Genomic DNA, 17192 nt, shown 5'->3' with positions numbered 1-17192 from the left:
CAGAGTTTAAGTCATTTGCCAGAGTCTTGTAACTTATAGACGTAGAAACAGATTTGAATCCAGTTCTGCAAACCTCACATTCCATTTTCTTGCCTGCCGAGTCTCCTTTATTAAATGACATGAAGGATTCATCTAAGCCATTTCCAGTGCTGGCCATCTGTCTGTTGGGTCGGCATTTTTATGTTTCTTCTAGAACTCGGTTTCTCAGCCCATTCCCTGTTCCGCGTGAACACCTTGCCTCTTTGTGTGGGTCTTTGTGCTGCCGTCCTTCTCACCATTCCTGATTCCCTGTGTTTCTTCTCCTTGGCTCACACCTGGCCTTTGGTGAGGCCTCCCTGTGGATCACCGTCCTCATACAGAGGGGCGTGGTGCAGGGCAGATAGCAGGAAGGGAACGTGTGCGCCTGGCTGGCTTGGGTTGATCCGTAAGTCTGAGGAACAGGTCTTGTGGGTTAAAACGTTGCCAGAGTTCTCTTGCATTTTCTGGCCCCTCCTGGGGAGCTCTGTGGGCGCCCCAGGTCCTGGGTCCTGCTCACGGTGCATGCAGCCTGGCCTTGCCGCCCACCTGGGGTGCCGAGCTCCACAGCACGGGTCTACCCAGAGGAGGGACAGTCATTCCAGCAGTGCCCACCTTCGAGTGAGCTAAAGGGTGTTTAATATTCTGCACTGAGTGGGCTTTTCTGTTTTGTCTGTGAGTACCATTTCAGAATTACTTCTGAAATGAATGAAAAGCCATGGTTACATCTCATCTTTACCAGAAATCCCAGCTTGCCGGTCAGTTTGAGGTTTGATGGAGATGCTGAGTCATTTCAGCATTTTCTGTCTGGGCCTCACCACATTATTCTTCTTTGTCCCTGCCCCCTGGTTAACTGTGCTTCCTGCAGGCCTGGTCTGTGCTTGTCTGAAAAGCTTCTCTGGCCCCGCAGCCCTGAGAATCCTGGCCCCGTGCCTACTGTTGAGAATTCCTCAGGGTTCCTGGGGGTTGAGAGTGGCTTGAGTATTTGACAAGTTCGTGAGGGACCTCAGAGGGCCCGGGCCGTCTCAAGAGACCTCTGTTCTGGAGTGTTCCTTGTCCACAGCTAAACCAGAATTGGTTAGTCCCTGCCTTTAATCTGTATTTGTTAATCGGCCGTCATCTAGCTCTTGAGGTCTCTGTGCTCGGCCCAGGCAGAGGGGGAGGTGAGGGCTGTGGGCCGCTTAGGGAGGGGCGGGCACCCCCTGGGGAGCGTTCTCTCTACCCTCACATTAAGTAATAACGCACTTCTGAGCTAGACGGGGTCCATTAGGGAACTGGCGTGGCCTAATGAGGAGCGGCTAAAGGATGCAGGAACCAAGCAGGGCTGACCTGCTCGGTGAAGGATCAGGAGAAAGGAGAAAGGGCAAGGCAGTGTCCATGGGGTCTCTGGGCAATTTGCTCTCTTGTGAAGTATTTTCCGGAGATGGAGACCAAGAATTTAAATTCTGTTGAGTTCAACTTACAGGATTCCAGGCCTAAATGATCACCCACCACTTTTCTAGAAAAGGAGACTGTGCCCAGCAAGCATTGTGTGCACACATGCAAACCACTTATCCCAGGCACTAACTGTCCTGCTGTTTGCTCATGCCAGCAAAAACCCGGGCAGCCGACCTGTTGGTGAATCCCTTGGACCCACGGAATGCAGATAAAATTAGAGTTAAAATTGCTGACCTGGGAAACGCTTGTTGGGTGGTAAGTAGAGTTTTCTTTCTAAAACATTTCGGTTGTGATCATGTATTAGAAGATGCTTTTTCTCTCGTTTGATGTCTGTGTTCCTCCACGGTAATGCAGTCTGTTCCCTTCCAGCATAAACACTTCACAGAAGACATCCAGACGCGTCAGTATAGATCCATAGAGGTTTTAATAGGAGCAGGTTACAGTACCCCTGCTGACATTTGGAGTACGGCGTGTATGGTAAGCACGACCTTTGCCATTTTCCTCTGGGTAAAGGCTCATCCTTTTAGTTCCCGTGATGGGCCAGCCTCGCCAGGGCCTGTGGTCTAAGCTTTCTGACCGTGAAGGTTGTCCACTGAGGGGTGGGTGAGGGGAAGGTGGCTGCCTTGGGTATCTTGAGAGACCTTCTCTGGCGTGTCCTGCTGTGTGTTTTGGTTTGGTCTTGTGAGGGACGACCTCGCGAGGCCCTCTGTAGCCCACGGCCCCGAGAATCAGACCTCCGCTGTGGTGATAGTGACTTCAAGGAGTTCCTGTTGGCTCCTGAAAGCTTGCAGGTTGTACGCAGTTTTCCCCCTCACTCAGGCTGTGGAGGAAGATGAGACAGCTGTGATTTAGGGGAAGGTTGTCTGAGGGGTTCTGACAGACCTTATCTCCTTACTGGAGAGAGAGGATTTCCCCATATACCAGTGTTTAATCTCTCTCCTTCTGTTAAGCAAACTCTAGAGACTGTTGTGGCTCACTGCTCTAGGCTGTGTGCAGCCATGTCTGAGGCACCAGCAGCCACCTGTACCCTGTTTGACCTGTCTGTTCCCTTAGGCAGCTCAGCGATGGTTTTCCTCAGGGCCTCAGGATGCCTCTTGTTTCTCCAGTATGATGTAGCCATTTTTACTGCCACTTGTGTGCATCAAAAGTCTGGTTGTGTCTAAACTCTCCTCAGCCCCACCAGTGCCTCTTCTCACCTACTCCTTACCTGTGAACCGATAAGCACGAATGGTCCCTCGTCCATAAGCCAGTTCCAGTTTCTCTCTCGGTCCTGTTTCCTGGTCAGTTTGTCACCTTCCTCTTAGTGGGCTGAGCTTTGTAGTCCTTTGTTGGAAAAGGGGATGCATGTGTCTCTTGCTTCACGTGGTTTCATGCTTTCCTCATTTTTTCCTCCAAATTCTCCTCTGATATTTAAATGAAAGGGCATGGCATGTGTGCAAAGCTTGGTACTTGTCTTCTCACTAAAAAAACAATGCAGAGTAAGTGTAATTGTCTGTTATTCAAGGATTAATGTAGCACTTCTTTTGGGTGTGTCCTCTGATGCTAAAGTATAGCACTGTTAGCAAGTCGTGCTAAAACAACATGAAAAAAGGGGATGTTCTGTGTTTTTCAAGTTTGCGGCCAGTATGGCCCAACAGATCTAGAACAGTGTGCCTTTCTGTTCCCATGTTGCTCTGATGGGTGATGCCAGAGAACAATTTTAAGTTTCTCAGTTAAGTATCAAAAACTGAGCCCTTGCCTTGCTAGGTATGGAAAAGGAGGGTTAAAAGAATTGGTAAACCAGATGGCTGGGCCGGCCCGGGGGGGTGAGGGGGGCTGACTTCTGAATGAGGGAAGTTATTAGAGTGGGAGGAGGGCAGGGGTCGGAGATCATGGGCCAGAGGCCAGGGGGTGGGGGGTGGTTGCCACTCTAGCCTTTTTTCTTTTTAATAACTCTTTTTAAATTAAAAAAAAAGAGAGAGAGAGAGAGAATTGGTGGACGTGTCATGGTTCCTTAGAACGCAGGGCCTGCTGTGTGGGCAGGGGTGAGGCTCCCTGTGGGCGAGTCGGGGGGCAGCGGGGAGGGGGGCTGGGGGCTGGAAGCAGTGGGAGGCAGCGGCCAGGTCAGCAGAAGGGGGCGCCGTCAGCAGTGGGAGCTGCAGGGGTGTTGAACCTCAGGGTGTGGTGAGGTCAGGCCCTCCTCCTCCCCAGCAGCACAGAAGGGGCTGTATCGGGGCTGCCCTCGTTTACACTCTGCAGAGTCTTTCAGCTCTGAAATCCTGTGCTTCTAATTCGGGGTGTTAAATTTTGGTGATATAACCAGAAAAATAGGACAAGATCACAGATGTAGTAGGATAATGGTGGAGCTGTCAGTACAGTTTTATACCTGGCTTTCTGTCTGGCCTCTGTGAGATGAGGGTCCGCCCCTCCACGCAGCCTCCTGCCCCGCTGAGCCCTGCAGTTGCTGTGGGCGGTGGCGTCAGCGTCAAGAGCAGACTCCCGCGGAGAAGCGCTCACTCCATCTCCTTTGCCTCCCGCTTCCCAAGAAGTGAAGTGTAAGGTCCCTCAGTACTTCTAGGGCTGCTGAGGAAGTTCTTTTTAATCAGTTTAAGGGTGATTTTCTGGGAGCGGGGGCAAGCCTTCATTCCCCACTCCCCCCTCCCCGGAGGCCGTGGCTGAGAGGTCCCCTCTTGTTCTTCGTAGAGAACCTGGTGAAGGTGAGGCGTCTTTGCCCACCCCACCCTGCTGTTGAGGTTTAAGTAGGTAACGGTACATTAAATTCATAATACCAAGCTGTCGTGAAGCTCCAGATTGTTCTCGGTGGTAAAGCCCAGGGTTCTTTGTTATAAAGGGCATCAAATCTTACAGAGACGCTAGTGGAGCCGAGAGTGGTGGCTGGTAGCCATGTTCACTGGTAAGCGACTGTGCTGCTGGCAGGGGGGAGAGCTTTCACCACTGGGCAGGGGCAGCGCCATGAGGCAGAGCAGCTGGGCTGTGTCAGGTGTGGAATCTCTTTTTCTTTTCTTGAGCTTTGGAGCCCTCCAGATGTAAGTGTGCATGATCTAAAAATTACGTGTGGACCCCGGCATTGGTCGCTCTGCACTTGTGTTTCAGAGTCCCTGAATAGGCGTCTTCCCGTGGGTTCCATGGTGAGCCTCAGTCAGCACTGTAGAGACAAGAAAAGCCAGTCTGACCCATTTCACCAAACTTCTCGGCAGTGGTCACATCACAGAAGGCATACGTGACCTTATTTATTCAGAATGGGGTACTTGACGTGGGATGATGGCATTTCAGGAAGGGGGGTATCTGGTCTCCCCAGAGCCTGAGGACAGAGGCTGGTCCAAGGGAAAGCTCTCTGAGGCGGTTGGGCCGAGTACAGAGTACATAGTTCCCAAGTATTAAAAATAAACAATAATAATAGAGGTTATATTGAGAGTAACTTATTGAGTTGAAGGCAATAATTTTTCATGGCTTCATAGTTGCCAGCATAAATGCAAGCTGTAAAGTACAGAGGCTGATGTTTTCATTGTGATGTGTGTTTACCCTGCCGTCTGTGTCCTAGTTGTTAAGAAACATCTCATCGTGCTTCAGAGAATCAGGACCCGACAACATGACGGGAGAGCCTTCATCTTGCCTCTTCCTTTTTTCTTCTAAACCATTTCAACTTGTGTTTCCTTGGAAATACGTGGGTGTTAATCAACATGGCCATCTTTCACAGAACTCTCAGTGGACATATCTTACTGCTAGGCTGTCAGAAATACAACCAGACTGAAATGTTTTTGAACATTAATTAGAAGAGTGAGGGAGGCCCCAAGGACGGTGAAGAGCAGCTGGCGCTCCCCTTTGGCTACGTCACGCGACTTCTGGGTCTTCTCTCTCCATTAGGGTTTCACCCTTTTCTCTTGGCTTGTGTCCCAGATGAGAAAGATGCTTCTGGCCATTCCATGTGTCATCCACTTGTTCCCCATGGACCTGTGGCCAAATGTGAGGTGTTTTACCCTGATGTGGGATTGGCCCTAGTATCTTTATTGCTTGATGGGTGGAGCGGGGAGGCCCCGCAGCACCTAGATGACTGCCTGACGTACTCTATGCTGAGACTGGGCACATCAGACCCAGGTCTGGTTCAGGGCAGGGATCCCGAGTTATGAACTGGTGCTCGTCACAGGGTAGCTGGCAACAGGCTTGGCATCCCACTTCCCTCCTTTCTTAAAAAAGAAAAATACAAGGTGAAGAGATGTGGTCCTGGGCTAAGCGCGCCCACCTGGGTTTGTGAGAGGGGCCCCGCCCCAGGCAGACGAGACTTCCCCTGCGGTGCCCGCCCACGCCCTGTGATCCTCGACAGAAGCGCAGAGGGTGGGCTGGTGCGGTGGGGCTCATCGAGGCACCCGTGGGGAGGGCGGTACCTTGAGAGGAGCGGGCGGTGCCCTGGCCACTGACCCACAGGCATCGGTGAAGCGGGGACGGCCCCTGAGGGCCTCCAGAACAGCGAGATCTAACGCACAAGAGAAGTAAGTATGGCAAAAACCAAAAACGGGATTTAGCTTGTTCTTTTTAAAACTTCTTTTAAATTCTCATTTAAAACATGTTTTTAAAAAAGCATGGTATTTGATCAACAGAGCGATAGCAGTTGTCATTTTTATGTCTTGTTAGCAAGTTAAAGCTCATAGTCCTGAGATGATTTTATGAACAAAGGAAGTGGGCTCAGTGGCAGCAGTGGGAAAGCAGTGCCCCTCCCGTTCCCTCCCGACCCCAGCACCCTGGTGGGCACAGCCCTGTAACCAGGAAGCCTCTCTCCTGGCCGCCCTCGGGCGGGCTGCACGGGGGTCTGCCTCCTCCTGGCCCCAGGGGACAGAGCAAGAGGGACTTCTTTGGTTCTGGAATGTCCTTTGGTTGAGTCAGAAGTGAATGAAGCGACGATGAGTTGCTGAAAGGAGCCCCCGGTTGCTAAGACATGAAGGTCTTTGCTTCAGGAGAGCAGCCGCACCCGTGGTCCAGGGCCAGGTTAGCCTGCGGGTTGCAGCTGGGCTCTGGGGTCAGACAGACCTGGACCTTGGACTGAGCCCTCGTTCTGCTGTTCAGATTAGAGTGCAGTGCTCTGGCCACGCCTGCACCCGGCTGCTTCCTGCAAAGTGCAGCAGAGGTACAAGAATATTTCTGAAGCTTCTTTGAACTTTTGGGAAGAAGAGAAAGCCTGGTGTTGAGCCCTTTCAGGAGACTCTTTGGTTTGATTCAGATCCTCATAAAATGTAGGTCTCTTGTACCAGAAAAAGTTGCTGGCTTGGGGCCCGTCTCTGTGAAGCGCTTAGCATGTCATCTGTTGTATCCTAGGCATTTGAGCTGGCAACGGGAGATTATTTGTTTGAACCGCATTCTGGGGAAGACTATTCCAGAGACGAAGGTGAGTATTGCTGCCTGCTGAATACCTCAGTCCGGGTCTCCTGAGAGTCCTGAACTTCTGGAGAATATTGTCTTTTTGCACCGAAATAGAGCTGTGTTTTGGTTTTCAAGCACCAAATTCAGATGCTTTCCCTTTGAGCTTGAAGCCCCCTCAGCTGCAGTGACTGGGCAGAGCCTCCTGGCACCGGCGACGCTTTGGAGAGCCCTCGGGCGTCAGCCCGCCCCCGCAGGCCTGAGCCCAGCTGGCCGGGAGAGCACAGGCCGGACGAACCCGGAGCCTCTCCGTGGACCTTTTGTCCACTGATCTGCTGCCCACTTCTCTGTCCTGTTGGGGGCTGAATTTAAACCCAGGGAACTCTGGCTTGAATTCCCATCTGCAGACCTGACCGTCTCCATGCTTATTTGCTTGCGATGCTGGGGTGGCCTGGGGTGAGCTGGCGTCAGTCACTGTTAATGCTCCAGACGGGGCCTGAGGCCTGCCAGTCCCAGAAGCCTCTGCATGGGTGTGCTGCAGACATTGTTGATTTGAATCTATTTCTGATTTTTTACTAATTTCAATTTTTCCCCCTCTTCTTTTATCCCATCCTTCTTCCCTCTGCCCCTCCCATTCCCGTATCCTTTTTTTTCTCTCCTCCATAGACCACATAGCCCACATCATAGAGCTGCTAGGCAGTATCCCAAGGCACTTTGCTCTATCTGGAAAATATTCTCGGGAATTCTTCAATCGCAGAGGTAGTACCTCTTCTTTTTGAAAAGCGCCATGATGCAGACAGAAATGGAATAGCAGCTGCTGATTGTAGCATTAATGGTGACAAAGGCCTTTCTCCTAAATTCCAAAAGCAGCCCAGCAGAATTCCTGTGCTGACTTCAGAGTCGAGAAGGAGCCCCTGCTTGGCCCCGTCCTGCGGCCGCCCTGTGCATCAGCTCCTCCGCGGTGCCTTGAATCTGGCCACTCGGGCAGAGCCTGTGCTCTGCTTGTTGACGCTGCGCTCTGTTTCTGTCTGCGCGGGCGATGGCAATGTCTGCATGCAGTGTACTGATTAAATTGTCGTGTGTTTCTGTTTTGCTGGCAATGTTTCCCAATGCAGATCACATAGCATTGATCATTGAACTGCTGGGGAAAGTCCCTCGAAAATACGCTATGTTGGGGAAATATTCCAAGGAGTTTTTCACCAGAAAAGGTAACGGTATTTATGCAACACTAATTTTCAGCGTAATCCTCTCCCAAAGGAGAAATTGTGCGTTCGCGTTTGGGCAGTGGAGAAAGATCTGGACTTACCGCTGGGGGAGTCTGCTGAAGAAGGCCCTCAAGAAATAAAGAATCATCTGATATCTGTGGAATAAGGATTTTGTAAGAGAACAATCTTCCGAAAATCCTTTGACCTCCTCCACACCTCTCCTTTACTCTAAGCACCAATCCATGTATTCAAGTATTTGTAAAAGAGTTTAAATGATTTTTAGAAAGCAGCTAGGCTTACCTTTCCATTTTCCACATTGTTCCTGGAACCAGAGTGTTTTTGCAGTGGAGCAGAGGTGGCCTAGAGACTGGACTTAATGACTGTCCATCTGCGTCCTGTCTCATGTGTCTGAGCTGTTTCTGTAGGGGTGTGGGCCTGTGAAGTCCTGTGTGCCTCACATTCTTATAAATCAGATGCTCTTCTCCCAGTGCATTACCTCACACTGTACTGTAGGTGATTTATTTTAATATTACAGTTCTCGTTGATCTTCCTTGGCATGACCTCGAACAACTCTCTTTGCCCTATGTAGTCCCTAGTTAGTGATCAATTTTTTTTAAAAAGCCCTGGGGAATTTATTTTTACAGAGCCCTTCCCCATAGTCTTTGATGTGAGCATAGATAGTCCTCTTAACTCATGTTTTTCCAGCTTTGATTTGGAGGGGGGGGGTGCAATTCCCGTTAAAAAAGAACTGTTTAAAGTTGATGTGAGCGGGACATGGAGTTTCTAGAAATTTCTGCAAGTACTAGATACTCTATCTCCCCTGCTTTAGCCAAATTTGGAAAACCAATTTGACTTTTTACTTTCCTGTGAGATAAGGAATTCTTGTAGAGTAATAACCTTTTATGATATACTTTGGTGATGTTCAGCTAACCAGTCCTGTCTTACCCCTTAAATTCCATCTCCCCGTGAATGCATGAGGCCTGAGAGCGAACCATGCCAAGACAGTGGTTTCCTGCTCACGTACTCTGAGTGCATTGACCACAACTCTTAGGTTTTTTGGGAATACCCGTGGGTAACCTGTGAAATATGTAACTGGATGCAATATCTTATTTCCTTTTTAAAGCTCATCAGAGGAAAAAAAATTGTCGAGGAAAAATGTTCTTCGGACACGTATTAATTTTCGTTCTGAGACTCTGGTCTTCGAGTCTGGGTCACTTAAGCAGGTACAGGGGTCCCCTGCCACACCCAGACTCTCACGCAGTCTCAAGTCGTGCTCAGGGCAGTGTGTTCAGTGGCACAGCTGGGGCTGGAGCATGCTGGGGGGCTGGGCACGGCGTGTCACGTCGTCCCCGAGGCTGTCAGCGGGGGTGACTTCCAGTGAGTGCATCCTTGATACAAGGAGGCGTGAGAGGATGTCTGCACCACGCGGCGCATTAGGAACTGTTTCCGTTATTGCTGAAGCAGAGTTATAAACAGGATAATGCTGTGCGCATTGTGAACTGGACAGCAGTATGACTGAGAGGGTAGGCTGTTTCCTAGGAAATTTCCAGAAAATGTTATTTGAACATAGTTGAAGCAAGGGAAAGCTCTGGATTATTTTGGCCTGGGATGGCGTGGCTTGGGGGAGTCGTGTTTATTTTAATCAAAGCAGACTCCTTCTTCCACATTTCAGAATGTTTTCAGAGCCTATGGGAGATGGCCTGGGCCTCAGGAGGACTTGGCTGGTAGATGACCTGCCCCCAGCTGTAGCTTTCACCATTGTCAGGTGGGGAGGGCAGCCAGGAGCTAGCAGCCTGATCTGTCAGGCAAGTAGCAGTATCGGCCTGCGGGTGCCCCGGAGTGGGAGGGAGAGGGCCCGGGAGGGCTGTGGCCCACAGCCCCTGATCCTCGAGCAGAGTGGGCTGCGGGAGCCTCCTTCCCCACCTCAGGCATCAGGCGGGGAGAGGGCCAGCAGCCGGCAGAGGCACACGAGGACTGTTGCTTTACTTGTGCCGCTGCTGCCCTTTCCTCTGTAGCGCGGGGGCTGTTTAGGGTGGCTGACTCTGCCGTCTCTGTCCGTGGTCTGTGGGTGAGGAACCAGTGCTGTGCACAGTGGGGAAGAAGTTGAAAGAGGAACAAAAGGGGGGGCCCCTGAGTGGTGAGAACATGAAGTCAGGCAAATGATTTGAAGGTACCCCTGCCAGCAGCCTGTGGTCGGGTTTGCTCGTGGAGATGGCTGCTCTGAGACTCTTGCTCCTGTTAGGCTTTGCCCCTGATCTGGGCTGCAGGGACTGGGGGCAACGCCTGCTGAGTCCCAGCCCAGAGCCAGCAGCGGGCTTGGAGCCCTCTCCTCATCCCACCCGTGGGGCTCCTTCAGCCGACTTGATGAGCGATGCCTGGGGGACTGATGTCGGCGGGTGGTTGGTTCCAGCCCACAGCTCTCTGTCCTGGGTCCCTCATGCTGGAGGGCGGCTTTCACACTGGCCTTTCCATAAGCGCCCTACTCCTCGGACAAGTGGACCACTGCCTGCGCCCAGATGGGAGTATACAGTGCTTGCGCGGAACCTTGCTGTTCCATCATCACACTGTTACGTATGTGTGCTGTAGGAGTTGTGTCCGTGGGCTCTGTTTTGAGGAGCTTGTTTGAAGGTGGCCTGTGGAATTGAAGTGCATCTGGCATCCGTGGTAGAGATAGGCCGACAACACATGGACTTGTGTTACTGTGGTGACTAGAGTCCTTTTTTCCTTCCTTTGGATGATTAGGCAAGAAATCCCCTAAAATGACTGGGAATTGGGACTTAAGTTCTTTCCTGATGATTGTTTGTTTATGGTAACTGTGGAACTCAAAAGGGATTTAGGGTTTTCACAGAAGTCCCGGGAATAGTACGAATGAGGGCCTGTCCTGAAGTCGATTTCAGCATGCCCCTTGGGATGAGGGGAGTGATTGGTTGCATTAAAAATGTGTTTTGAAAAAAAAAAAAATGTGTTTTGGCATTGCCTGCCCCAGTAAGGGGAGTGAATATACGTTTTGGAAATAATGGGCTCTTAAATGTATCCATTTAAAATTTTTTCTAAAATACCTTTGTGCCAGAACTGATAGAGAAAGGCGAAATTGAAAACTGCTCTTAATTTGCTTCCATCACGTTGGCAAGCAGTGGGACTCGAGAGGGCTGAGCAGCAGGTCTTCCTGCTCTCGTTCTCCTGGGTGGAAAGCAGGTTTCATCCCCACCCCGAGGCCAGGGCAGAAGAGCGGGGTCTGTGCATTAAAGCTAAACATCAAACGCAGCTAAGTGGCGTCTTCTTGCTTACAATTCAGGGTAAAATGACTGCTCCTAGTTTAAATTATTTCTTGGCCAGGCATTTTATTAAAATTGAGCTGGATTTTTGTGGCTGGGAGTATAATTACTGTCCTCACCCTGTTAGGGTTTAATCTGCTGGTCATTCCTTTGGGTGTGGGCATTAGCCACCAAAGATCTTTAAGGAAAGCCATCTTGGTCAGGGTGTCAAGTTGTGGCCCAACAGAAGTAAGCACCTCTGTGGATTTTGTCCCTAGGCTGTTCTGCTGTGGTCTGAGTGGGTCCCTCCAAACCCGTTCCTGACCCCCTAAAGGTGACAGTGTTAGGAGCGGGGCTATTGGAAGGCATGTAAAGGCATGGATGGCGTGTAAAGGCATGGATGACGTAGTGCCTTACGGAGAGACACAGAGAGCTCGCTAGCCCCTCCGCCACCTGAGGACACAGGAAATCTCTGAGCTGGAAGAGGGCCCTCACCCGCCCATGTTGGCGCCCTGCCTCCAGGACTGTGACAAGTAAATTTGTTGTTTGTAAGCTCCCTAGTCAGTCATATTTTGTGATAGCAGCCTGAATGGAGTAAGGCACAAACCCGGGAAAGTGTCCCAGCCCTCAGGTGATGGCGAGAAAAACAGTACAGCCAGGAGCACACCTTACTGTGCCACCAAGCAGATATTCTGTTGAGCCATCAGTGGCCATCATTTTAGTAGAAGTTGCTGTATTGAGAATGGAAGTATGAGAGGAGACAGTTAACTTTAAAAAGGAAAAACTACTTGATCCTAGATGAGGGCGTTGAGTGTATTGTAATATAGGTGAGTGATAGTATGTGTCAGACCAAAGACCTCTTGAATGCAGTGCAGAATTTCAGAGCATGCAAGAAACTTCTGTGTAGCCAAAGGAGTACATTTGCAGGGACGGCAACAGGATAAGTGGTGTCCAGTAGAAGATGAGGAAAAGTGTAGGAGGGGGTGAGAAAGGAGGGTGAAACTCAGGAGCTGGGCTTTTAGTTTTGTTTTGTTTTGTTTTGTTTTGGCCACGCCGCGCTGCTTGTGGGATCTTAGTTCCCTGACCAGGGGTCAAACCTGTGCCCTCAACAGTGAGAGTGTGGAGTCCCAGCTGCTGGACCGCCAGGGAAATCCCAGGAGCTGGGTTTTAAAAGAGGCACTATTCTTAATTTTTAATGTTGAGATGAAACTTGTTAGAATGATTTTAACTTAGCTCCAGAATTACCTAAAAATCAACAGATTCTCTTATTTCTGTGAAGAGAAAAGCCCCTCTGTGGCGTTTGGCCCATACAGGATAGGATGGCCACTGCCCGACTTGATTTTCGTGGCTTCAAGTTTAAAACCTTCTCGGTCATAGCATTTCCACATGGCGTAGGCAGTGAAGACAGGCAGATTGCACACGTGGGCTTAGAGCGGTTTGTGAACTTGAGGCGCGTCTGGCCTGGAGACGCTGGGGAGGAAGGACGCAGGGCTCAGCGAGGCCTCACTCTGTCCTGTAGGAGCTGGACGCCGAGATGGGCCTGCGGGGAGGTGTGAACTGGGCCGGTCTCAGCGGGAGCTGGATTCTGGAAATAACTAGAAAAGTTTCTTCATACTAGTGAGTCTCAAAACTTTTAAAACATAAACTGCTTTAACTCTAATTTTATCTGAAGCACTAATTCTGTGTTACAAGAGTTCTGGTTTTCCCTCTCTGTGATAAACTCTCTCTCAGAAGCTGAGCTCCGTGCGAGCAGGGGCCCCGTCTGCTTCCTTCCCTGCCTGCTGCCCGGAGCCCAGGTTGGCGGGTGGTGCCTGGTGAAGGTGGCTCCCTGCCGACTTAGTACATCTGAAAGCCTTCACCTGAGTCCAGTCTTTGTTTTATTTATTTTTTATTTTCTTATAATTTATTATTATTATTATTTTTGGCTGTGTTGGGTCTTCGTTGCGGTGCGCGGGCTTCTCATTGCGGTGGCTTCTCTTGTTGCGGAGCACGGGCTCTAGGTGCGTGGGCCTCAGTAGTTGTGGCGCACGGGCTTAGCTGCTCCGCGGCATGTGGGATCTTCCTGGACCAGGGCTCGAACCCGTGTCCCCTGCATTGGCAGGCGGATTCTCAACCACTGCACCGCCGGGGGAGCCCCCAGTCTTTGTTTCAGATGGAAGTCCTTGTGGGCTGGAAGCGGGGCGGCGGCTGGCCCTCGGTGCTCGGGCAGTCCTGGTAACGCTCATCATCCTGCCATCGCTGATGGCAGGCTCACTCTGCCCTGGGTCCCTGCTTGGAGGCTGTGTGAGGGGCCTCCCAGCGAGAGCTGTGGTGGAGATACTGTGTGGTAGTGACAGTGCTGCAGCCTGGAGGCTGGCTGTAGTGACACAACACACAGCAAAGGTATGTGGGGAATAACAGACCATGAGCCACAGCCGAGAGTAGCTTTGAGTTACTGTTTTACTCATTTAAATTTGAGCGTGTGGTGCAAAAAAAAAATTGTTGTAACAGGTTCAGGTAAATTCTATTATAGTTCATCCCATTTATTCCTATCATTTAGTATGAGCTCGTCAGTAGTGTGAGATGTTTGTTTTTACTGCATCCTTTAACACAGCGTTGGAATTCTTTTAAAGTTATTTTGTTGTATGCTTTGTGCCAGTTTTTCAGTAACAGTTTTACTGAAGTGTAACCTACACAGCACACAACTTACCCTTCCAAAGCGTGCCACTCGGTAGTTGTTAGTATATTCACACCGCTATGCAACCGTTACCAGTCTCTGATTTTAGAACATTTTCGTTATCTCACAAAGAAACCCTGGGCCCATTAGCACTCACTCTCCATCCCCCTACCCTCAGCCCCTGGCAACCCTGATCTACTTTCTGTCTCTATGAATTTGCCTGTTCCGGATTGTTCATATAAATGGAATCATGCAGTATGTCGATTTTTGTGATGGCCTGTTTCATTTACTCTAGTGCTTTCCAAGTTTGTCCATGTGGTAGCATGAATCAATACTCCATTCTTTTTATGTATGGATAGACCACATCAGGTTTCTCCATCGGTTGATGGACATTTGGGTTGTTTCCACTTTTTGGCTATTCTGAATAACGCTGCTGTGAACATCAATGTACAAGTTTTTGTGTGGACATAATGTTTTCATTTCTCTTGAATGCACATGTTGTGATACTTGAATTACAAAGGTTTTTAATTTTGATGAAGTCCAATTTTCTGTTTCTTGTTACTTGTGCTTTTGATATCACATCTAAGAAACCATTGCCTACTTCAAGGTCATGAAAATTTATTCTTCAGTTTTCTTCCAAAAATTTATGGTTCTAGCTCTTAGGTCTAGGATCTATTTTATGTGTGGGAGGTATGGTTTAATACAGATCTTCACCTCAAATATTTACCTACATGTACTTTGTAGGAATTTGTTCAAATTTCTTGTGTTTTTTTGTCTTGCTTTGTACCTGTATTTATTGATAGGTTTCCTTTCTATGTGTATGCTATTGAAATTTGTCCTAATTTATTTCATATCATGGTTTCTTTTCTAGTTACCAGGAGTTACAGTACCAGGATTTCCCTTTTTCGTCCCCCGTGTGTGGTGTAAAACCTCATATGCTTGTGTGTGTAATTCTGGAATGCTGTAATTTCATAGTCAATATAATACATTTCCCTTCACAAATCACTTAATATTCAAGAGGAGTATAATGGAAGTACTTAACTTTTTTCCTCAGAGAGCACCCTGAGGACCTGAGGCTGGCGTGGCGAGTGGCCTCCCAGAGCCTTTACCCCGGGGGAGGGGCCCTCCCTGTCAGCCTTCCCTGATCTGTCAGGGTGATTCTGCCCCCGGAGTAGGTCAGGAAGCCTGAGAGGCAGCTGCCCATCTGGCCTTGCTGGTGTCTGGGTGGCCTGCGTGTGGGTGAGAGCTGACACCGAGGGAAGGTTAAGTATTACTCAGTATTCTTTAGGAAAGAAAGGCTGGAAACGGTTTAAAAAGGAAAGACTGTCACAATCAAGTGGTTCGTTACTGGCACAATTTGTTTCAACAAAACATATCTTGGTATATTTTCCTAAGGGAAAAAATTGTCAAGGTAAAAGCTACTTGTACAATAGGACAATAGTAAAAAATTATTTTTAAAATGTTGTACTATCTGGTTATTTTATTTTTGTCTTATACGTGGTGGGAGTGGAGTTGGCTCATTTCTGGTGTGTTGTGGGCCGGTCTGGAGTTGGTGAATGGACTTGAAGCCCTTACTCATCAGAGGAACCTGTTCTTGGCGTTTCTAGCAATAGACACGCAAGTTTGGGGGCTTAGGGTTTGTTTTTAGGTAACCTTTATCAACTGTTTTATAAGACAACGTTTCTTCTTATCATGGAATTGAACATAAGAAGTTGTGCATAGGATCATAGGGCCGAGGCAAGTTTATTTCGTCTTTCTTGGCATTATAGAGTTTTACCACCTATCTCAATGATCCACATATTTGTTCTTTTGAAAGGCAACGCACTATTCTGTTATATTGCAGTATTATTATGTATTCAGTATCTTGATATTTAGGACTGTTTTGCATACTGCATATTTTCCTATTACAGACAGTATCTTTTCACATACAGTTTTTTGTGTGGGATTCCCTGGTCAAAAGTATGTCAGATATTTTAGGATTTCCTCTGGAATCATTTTTATCAGTTTATCGGAGGGGCTAGTTTGGTATAGCTTTCCAGCCTTTGTATTGTTTTCATCACTGTTATTACGTAGATTTTAAGGCACCTGTCATGGTAAAGCACCTCTCTTTTCATGGAAGATTGTACTCTGTTGCCTGTGTATGGAGTTTAGTCTGTCTGAGAACTGCGTCCTCAGGAGCAGATCCCCATGTTCCGAGCGGGCCTGAGTGGACCGAGCTCAGCAGTTGCTCCCATGTGCAGACCTGGCGCACGTTTATTCCAGGTCTCCACCCACGGAGCTGGTTTCGCCGTGCTGTGTGTGTGCTTTCTTAGTTTGCTCTAACCTCGCCCTGGTGAGACGAGCAGTCACTATAAAATCAATAGAGCTTCATTAGAGACAATGCAGAACGAGAAAGAAACAACTGTAAAACAAAGCCGGTGTCTCAGAGCACCTGCTTTCCATCTTTATGGGCTCTTGGGGTCGTATGTAGAACACAGTTTTGACTAACGTTACTACTAAACACGTTACCATACACTTTCCCACACGTTACTGCATACTGTTAACTACTCGTCAGGAGGGTGTACTGTGGCTGGCTGTGTTTTTGACCACCGTTCTCTGATTACTGAGCACTTGTAATTTTGTGAGTGTATATAATTTTGCAGTGAGCATAGTGTGGGGGCATGGCGGGGTGGGTGGGTGCCAGGGTTTATCTCCTTAGGCGGGATCCCTACGGCGGGAATTTCTGGGTTAAATGGGCGAACGTTCAGTGGTTGCTCCCACTTGTTCTCACGGGGACTGTGTTTCCTGCTGGGAGAGGGAACACTTTCTCCTCTAAGATGGCAGGTCCACCTGCCTCGGGACAGTAGACCTGAACTGCAGCCTCCACGCTTAACTCTGTCCCCTGTCTTTACCTGGGAGCCAGGAATGGACTTCACACCCAGTCCCTTTCACGAGAAATATCTTCTAGTGATTTCTGTATTCAGAACTGTGTGCGCGTCGTGATGACTACTCTATAGACAGACCAGTTCATAAGAACGCAAGCTGAAAGAGTGTAGGCCCAAAGGAAAGGTCATCGTGGGTGGATTACCAGTCGTTTTTCCTTTGTTTTTGTAATTTTCTGTGGTATCCTTTTTTATCTTCTTTATGATTAAAGAAACAGGAGGGGTGTGTGTGTACACTGAGTTGAATAACTGGGTAGAGCGGACCAGGCCTCCTGAGGAGACCTGTGTGAGCACAGGACTGACCCCCTGTCAGTGCGTCGCGTGTACAGACCCCTCGTCGGTTAGGTTACAGCAG

General features: G+C 49.1%; 1 protein-coding gene across 11 annotated transcripts in view; it reads left to right on the top strand.

The window, feature by feature from the left end:
* The window catches only part of SRPK2 (SRSF protein kinase 2), a 229168-nt gene that overhangs the window by 210210 nt on the left and 1766 nt on the right, over nt 1–17192 (top strand). For 6 of the 11 annotated variants that reach the window (XM_057549513.1, XM_057549512.1, XM_057549514.1 and 3 more), the window contains 5 exons: nt 1607–1707; nt 1822–1929; nt 6760–6829; nt 7468–7560; nt 7917–8009. In XM_057549513.1, the coding sequence (XP_057405496.1) occupies nt 1607–1707; nt 1822–1929; nt 6760–6829; nt 7468–7560; nt 7917–8009 (465 nt within the window). The remainder of the gene's footprint in view (nt 1–1606; nt 1708–1821; nt 1930–6759; nt 6830–7467; nt 7561–7916; nt 8010–17192) is intronic. The other 5 variants (XM_057549516.1, XM_057549519.1, XM_057549523.1 and 2 more) reach the window with 2 other exon arrangements.

This window comes from Balaenoptera acutorostrata, chromosome 7 (assembly GCF_949987535.1).
Source record: "Balaenoptera acutorostrata chromosome 7, mBalAcu1.1, whole genome shotgun sequence".
In the NCBI taxonomy this organism is placed as follows: domain Eukaryota; kingdom Metazoa; phylum Chordata; class Mammalia; order Artiodactyla; family Balaenopteridae; genus Balaenoptera; species Balaenoptera acutorostrata.
The sequence above is the reverse complement of the archived record's forward strand: the minus strand, read 5'-3'. Positions and strand labels throughout refer to the sequence as shown.